Raw genomic sequence first — 7,617 nt, 5'->3', positions numbered from 1 at the left:
TTTTTTTTTTCTGAGGCAAGGCAATGGGGTTTCAAAGCATTTGACTGACAGGACAACCACGGGGTCTCATGAGGAGGGAGAACAGAGTGGCAGTATTCAAGACAGAATGAAAGTGGGGGTGGGAAGTCCACGGCAGGAGTGGGGACTGAGAACTTGCTACACTTCCCCAGCCAGCCCTCCTTCCACACAGGACCTGGCAGATTCTCAGGATCAATGTATGGGAGCCCAAACCCTCCTTCACTGGGTCCTTTCTCAGGCTCCCCTCATGCTCTGTCTGGACTACCTCATCTAGTCCCTGGTTATACTGGGCACTGGCCTCTGTCTCCTGAATCCTCCACAGAGCACCACACACACAGGACCTCCACAAGCATAATTAACATGATAAAGAAAAAGAAAATCCACGCACTGCAGAGCAATGGGCCGCCCTTGGGAGCATCATCTCCCATGCCGGAGGCTGCCACGCTTGTCTGGTGAGGATACTCACCCCAGGAATGTCCAAAAGCTTTGACACCAGAAGAGGCAACTTGAGGGCTGCAACACTTCCCGTGACACCCACAAGAACATGGAATTTTCTCTCCACCAAGCATGCAGCAGCTGGACAGGTGGCCTTTGGCTCCATGTGGGGTCTGGTGGCTTCAAGTTCTGGGAGCCTGCCAGGACTGGGCTCCATACAGCTGCCGGGATTTAGGATCTAAAAGCAGAACAAGGGCCACCCCCTTCATTCACACAGTCTACCAAAATGTATTGAGCGCCATATCATATGTTAGGCCCCAGGCCCGGTGCCCAGGCAGCGGAAGGGATCGGCAGTCCCAGCTTCTGAGAGGACACAGTTTGATAAGGAAGTGAGGGGCCTTCCCCACACACGGGCCAGTCACAAGGGGATGTGGCAGTGCCATGGGAAGGGCTGTGCCAGGTGCCATGGCTGCTCAGAGTGGCTGTTTCTGGAAGTCAGAGCCTGCATCCCAGAAAAGAGGATGTTTGGGTCGAGTCCTGAGGGACGAGTTTTCCAGAGATGGGAATAAATCAAAAGAAGACACAATCTTGCAAAGGTGAAGGTCCTGAAGGAGGGTGGCAGGTTGGGGAGCAGGGAGTGGCTTCGTAGTGAGACTGGAGTGTGATGTGGGGTGGTGGAGGGGCAGGAGGGGAGGCTGGAAATCAGGGTGAGGCCAGAATGCGGTGGGCAGCAAGGGCCAGGGTGAGAAGTTTTGGTTTTAGAAAGATGGTGCTGGCACTTGGTGACAGTGTCAAAGGGACCCTGCTGGTGGAGGGACAGGAGGGCAAGAGGAGCTGCTGTGGTAAAAGGAGGTGCCAGGAGGGGATGGGTTCCACAGATGCTTGTCAGGTGGAAGCCTGGGCAACAAGAGGTTTCGGTGCTCCAGGGAGCCGAGAGATTTGCCTCTCTGTCCCTGTCCGTTAATCAAGATGGGTGCCACCGTACAATCAAAGCCCAGGAAGAAACGAGCATAAAGGGGATGCAGCCACCCAGGAGACCAGCAGGTTTATTTCTTCCTCTGGCTCTCAGACGTTGCTAGAAGTGGGTGCTCATGATAACACGGCTGATGGACACCAAAACCTACACGCGGCAGGTTGGGCCACCAGAAAGTGCTTCATCAGCAACCATCACTGGGAACGATTACACTGAACACCACGCAAAGGAATTGTGAAAAACACAGTAGCTGCCTCTGGGGGATCTGTAGGTGAGTCTGAGACGACAGGAATCACACCTGAAATTATTTAAGATCAGTCCTTCCCTGGGATGCGCCTTTTTGGTGATCAGACTCAATTTACACGTTTTCTGGCCTCTCCCTCCAACAGCAAGCTCCCTGAATTCGTGACCAGGTCTAACTGCCAACCACCAGTCCACTAGCAGTCCTGAACATCTGCTGAATTAATAATCATACCCCCCTCCCTGCAAATACTCTGCTGCTGTAGCAGGAATGCAGACACACACACACACAAAATAATAATAAAAAATAATTATACCCTCCAAGGCAGTGTGGGGCAGAGGACAGATACCCAGCCTGTGAATCATAAGTCCTGGGCCCCGACCATGGTGTGCTCCTGACCTGAAGTGACGTTGGTCCAGCGTCATTCCCTCCCTGGACCTGTCCCTTCAGCTGAAAAATGCAGAGGCAAGACCAGATGATCTCTGAAGCACCTTCCAGCAAAAACTTTCTGAATCAATACATGAAAGACAGCAGTAAGGGGCTCTCCGTACAAGACAGAAGGTCCTAGAAAATGCACTCAAAAAAGAATCAGCAGGGCAAGGGAAAGCCAGGCACTGCCCAGGAAGCAGTGCTGGTGAGTCGCCCAATGGCTACCTCCATGCCTGAGCATCTACAGGGGCCTGCCTCCTCTTCACTCACAGGCTCCTTGGCTCTCCAGCCTCTCTGCCCAGGATTTGCCTTCAACACTTGGGCACAACCCACATGGGCTGAGGATCATGTTTGTCTCTGTTATCCCACTTCTCAGCAGGGATTAAACACAGGTTGGCTCCCTAGAGCAAAATCACCCAAAGTTTGATTTGCCAGTAATCTCAATCTCTGCTCCACTGCAAGGCCCCAACCAGGGCAATGCTTAGCCAGAGTTGGAGAACTGAGTTTACCGTAGGGAGTGGGGAGCCTGTTAGCATCTGACAAGGTACAGAGGGCCTACCAGCCAGCTTCCTCCCAGAACACATCACTGGTAGGTGATGGAGGCACATTCTTTGTTCTCCAGGGAAACCTACCTGCCAGATCTCAAACCCTGACCCTGTCCCACCCAAGCCAACAGGAGCCAGGATAGGTAGATTCCCACAAAACCAGAAGCCACATTTTATCTCTGTGGCCACTGAACCTCTTCCACATCAAGCTGATCTCATTCCTAGGAAACAGGTTACGGAAAGCAATCAGTTAAACTTGGGGGCAGGAATCTGTATTAGTGATTTCAGCTGCTTCCCCACAGCAGGCACTATAGTCCAAAATACAATACTTAGCCTGCTTAGCAAAGCTGTACTAAGGACCAAGCCTACCTATCTTCCTAAAAAAGAGGGTGTGTGTGTGCATGTGCGTGTGTTATATACTTGAGGAATACAGAGTGGATCATTTAACCAACATATGAAGGCGAGGTCAAATCAGTTCAACCTGAGAATCCCAGGAAGACTGACAGCTGGCAGGATTCCTTTGTTTGCTTGCAAAGAGGATCCAATTCTAAACCAGTAAGTCTATTACTGTAACCAGATCCTGTTGGAGTCACCTATTTGCAAAGCAAGGGTAGCTGCAGACAGTGCCTCACAGGACTCCTGATCAGCAAAGAGGTGGCAAGCAGGCAGGTTATAGGGCTACAGGCTGTGATTATGGAGCCTCAAGATCCCAGGGCACCAGCCATGCAGGTAAGCCACAGCCAGAAACATGGCAGCTTCTCTGTCCTTTAGACAGGGACAGACAAAGCAAAGAGCCTTGGCTTGTGATGTTTAAGTTTCCTCTGATGAGTTTAATTCAGGGCAGCGTTTTAGGTTTCAGGGATACCTGCAAGTCCCTATATGGGCAAAGGTGGAGCTGGAGCAGAACCAGGGCTAAAGACAGGAGGAAGGCAAGCAAGGTCAGACAGGATATAAGCTCAAGCTCAATACAGGAAGGATGAGAACTGAGCCTAAGACAAAACAGAACCAAAGAAGGGAAGTGGGTGGTGGGTAGGCAGCGATCCAAGATCCATTATGAGCCTGAATCCTTCCTAACATCAAAGCCCCTCACTACTGGCCGCCCCGCTTCTGCTCCAGCTTACACCTGTAATCCCAGCAATTTAGGAGGCCAAGGTGGGAAGACGTCTTGAGCCCAGGCACTCAAGACCAGACTGGGCAACATAGCAAGACCCCAGCTCTACAAAAAAATTCAAAAAGTGGCCAGGTGTGGTGGCACACGCTTGTGGTCTCAACTACTTGGGAGGCTGAGGCAGGAGGATCACTTGAGCCTAGAAGGCTGCTGTAAGCCACGTTTGTGCCACTGCACTCCAGCCTGGATGACAGAGAGACCGTCTCAAAAAATAATAATAGTATTACAATAAAAAAGTGTGTAACTATTTACATAGCATTTACACTGAATCAGGATTTATAAGTAATCTAGAGATGATTTAAAGTATGCAGAGGGGCGTGGTGCACGTGCCTGCAGTCCCAGCTACTTGGGAGGCTGAGGTGGGAGGATCATCTGGGCCCAGGGAGTTCTAAGTTGCAGTGAGCTGTGATCGCACCACTACACTCCAGCCTGAGCGACAGAGTGAGACCCTGACTCAAAAAGAGTATATGGAGGGCTGATGTGGTGGCTCACACCAGTAATCCCAGCACTTTGGGAGGCCGAGGAAGGAGAATTGCTTGAGCCCAGGAGTTCGGGATCAGCCTGGACAACATGATGAGACCCTGTCTCTACAAAAATAAAATTAGCCAGGTGTGGTTCCAGCTACACGGGAGGCGGGAGAATCTGCTGAGCCCAGGAGTTCAAGGCTGCAGTGAGCCATGTTCCTGCCATTGCACTCCAGCCTGGGTCACAGAATGAGAGCCTGTCTCAAAAAACAAAACAAAACAAAACAAAACAAAAAAATATATATATATATATTTTGCAATACATATATTGCAATCCCCTGCGGATACTGAGGAATGAATGCACCTAACGCACACACTCACACACGTGAGCTACTGGAGGCAGTGACTGCGCACCGCTACTTCCCAGCCACTGTGAGAGATGTGGAAACCCTGCTCCAAGACACCCACTATTCAACTTGGGAGCCTCTCCTGCTCACCATCTAGCACCTGCTTCCAAATACGTCAAAGACAGCAGGAAGTTCTTTTCTGACAAAATTTGGTCTAATTTTTAAATGCCACCCAGCACTTTCTGACAGGCCTAGGGATACTTCCAACATCCCATGGCTTTCCTTTTTCTATTTCATCAACTTTTTAAATACACTTTGTACTTTGGGCAGCCCGGGTAAGCGCTAAGTGTAAGGAGCTGACACGGCCATCATTTAAACTAGATTAAACGACACTGGACAAACAATCGCAAGGCAGAAAGTCGGGCTGGGCGGGAACAGATGCAAACCCTCCACTCCCGGGCTCGGGGGTCCCCCCTGCTCCAGGCGGCCCCGCCCGTACAGCTGGGAAAGTGAGGTGGCACAGATGCACAGCCGCCAAGGAGAGCTTTACGGGCACAGAGGGGAAAGTGAGGACACACACACAGACAGCAGGGGCCCCATGGTCGGAAGCAGAGCTCCCCAAGCCTCCCCTCCCGCGCCGCCGCGAGCACCCGGCTTCCCAGCCCCCTTCATCTGCTCACCCGCGCCAAGCACGTCTCGGGGTCGCTCCCAAATATCGCGGTATCTCGGCGGTCCCTCCAGGGGACTCTAACTGGCACGCCTCACGAGAGCACGGGGCGGGCTGCGTGTCGCGCAGCCTTCTGGGAGTTGTAGTCCACTTCTCTGCCTCCCGGGAGTTGTAGTCCACTGGGGAACTCCTGGCGCAGACCCTGGCTCCTTCTTCTTTGTATTGCTGGAACTCCACAGGGACTGGCCTAACTGTCCGACCTCCTCACTCCTGTCAGCCCCACACACGCTGCTGCTCGTTGCTTGGGCCTTTTTTTTTTTTTTTTTTTTTTTTTGGAGTCTCTTTTTTTTTTTTAGTTTTTTTTTTTTTTTTGTGCTGTTGTCTCAGGTTTATTGATAATATTACAGTATCTCAAAAAGATTCAAACAGTTCCACGTGGCGTTTTGAAATTCGTCCCCACTGTTGGCTGAGCGATCTGCAGATTGGACAGACTGCCAAAGTCCAAAAACGTCCGCATTTCCTTAATGTCAGGATCTATTAATACGTCAATGATTGGCTGGGCGTGGTGGCTCACGCCTGTAATCCAAGCACTTTGGAGGCCAAGGCAGGCTGATCACCTGAGATCGGGAGTTCAAGACCAGCCTGACTAACATGGTGAAACCCCGTCTTAAAAAAAAAAACCAAAAAACAAAAAAAACTTCAGTGATCTCCTGATCCAGGGCTGAGACCTCAAGAACGTAATTGTCTCTCCTTTCTCTCTTCTCCTCCTGCAACTTGGAGATACCTCTCACTGGGCCCTTCAAATCAGCTTCGTCACATACACATTGTAGCCTGCTATCTTGTAGGGGAGGTGTTTTTTATTTATTTATTTTTTTCTTTTTGAGACAGGGTCTGGCTCTGTCACCCAGACTGGAATGCAGTGGTGCAAACTCCACTCACTGCAACCTCCACCTTTTGGGCTCAAGCCATCCTCCTACCTCGGCCTACCAGGTAGCTGGGACTACAGGTGTGTGCCATCATGCCAGGTTAGTGGTTTTTTGTTTGTTTGTTTATTTGAGATGAAGTCTCACTCTGTTTCCCAGGCTGGAGTGCAGTGGCTTCATCTCGGCTCACTGCAACTCCACCTCCTGGGTTCAAGCGATTCTCCTGCTTCAGTCTCCTGAGTAGCTGGGATTACAGGTGCATGTCACCATGCCCAGCTAATTTTTGTGCTTTTAGTAGAGCTGGGGTTTCACCATGTTGGTCAGGCTGGTCTCAAACTCCTGACTTCATGATCTGCCCACTCTGGCCTCCCAAAGTGCTGGGATTACAGGCGTGAGCCACTGTATTGTTTGTATTTTTTGTGGAGACAAACTTCTGGGCTCAAGCAATCCATCCGCCTTAGCCCACCAAAGTGCTGAGATTACAGGTAGGAGCCTCTGCGACTGGCCTTGGGAGCTTTTTGCTGGTAATAATGGTGGTCTCCTCGCACACATGCTTGTTCATGTGTAAGTTGCTGTCCAGGTGCATGTGGTACTTTTTTATGTATACAAGTACAGAAAAGGGCCATCTTCATGGTGTTAGTGCGAATAGGGCCCATGTTAACTGGTCCTCGGTAAAAGAGGGCTTGGGGCACTTAATAACGAATATTTACCAAACCTCTTCTGTAGGTGCACAGGATACAGAGATAACTCAGATGCGTCCCTGTTCTTGAGAGAAACAGGGACACAGAAAATGACAGGGTAAGGTCCTCCATGAGGAAGCAACACCTCCAGGCAGGAGAGCCTTCTTTTTTTTTTTTCAGATGGAGTCTTGCTCTGTGGCCCAGGCTGGAGTCTGCAATGGTGCGATCTCGGCTCACTGCAACCTCTGCCACCCACGTTCAAGTGATTCTCCTGCCTCAGCCTCCTGAGTAGCTGGGATTACAGGTGCCTGCCACCGGGCCCAGCTAATTTTTATAGTTTTTTGTAGAGACGGGGTTTCACTATCTTGGCCAGACTGGTCTTGAACTCCTGACCTCATGATCCACCCTCCTCAGCCTCCCAAAGTGCTGGGATTACAGGCGTGAGCTACCACACCTGGTCTAGGAAAGCGTTCTCGAAAGAGTGGCAGCCGGGCGCGGTGGCTCACGCCTGTAATCCCAGCACTTTGGGAGGCTGAGGCGGGTGGATCACGAGGTCAAGAGATCGAGACCATCCTGGTCAACAAGGTGAAACCCCGCCTCTACTAAAAATACAAAAAAAAAATTAGCTGGGCATGGTGGCGCATGCCTGTAGTCCCAGCTACTCGGGAGGCTGAGGCAGGAGAATTGCCTGAACCCAGGAGGCGGAGGTTGCGGTGAGCCGAGATCA

At 51.0% G+C, this 7,617-nt stretch overlaps 1 protein-coding gene across 4 annotated transcripts in view; it reads right to left on the bottom strand.

The window, feature by feature from the left end:
• Positions 1-5,400, bottom strand: part of PPCDC (phosphopantothenoylcysteine decarboxylase) — a 27,885-nt gene extending 22,485 nt beyond the window's left edge. For 3 of the 4 annotated variants that reach the window (XM_037735236.1, XM_037735235.1, XM_017519599.2), the window contains exons 1-2: positions 5,301-5,400; positions 485-691 (exon numbers count right to left, since the gene is read on the bottom strand). In XM_037735236.1, the coding sequence (XP_037591164.1) occupies positions 485-670 (186 nt within the window). In that variant the 5' untranslated portion in view covers positions 671-691; positions 5,301-5,400. The remainder of the gene's footprint in view (positions 1-484; positions 692-5,300) is intronic. The other variant, XM_017519601.2, reaches the window with a different exon arrangement.
• Positions 5,401-7,617: the final 2,217 nt, after the last annotated feature.

This window comes from Cebus imitator, unplaced genomic scaffold (genome assembly GCF_001604975.1).
Source record: "Cebus imitator isolate Cc_AM_T3 unplaced genomic scaffold, Cebus_imitator-1.0 Scaffold757, whole genome shotgun sequence".
NCBI classification, from domain to species: Eukaryota; Metazoa; Chordata; class Mammalia; order Primates; family Cebidae; genus Cebus; species Cebus imitator.
Note: the sequence above shows the minus strand (reverse complement) of the source record. Positions and strands in the feature narration are given on the sequence as shown.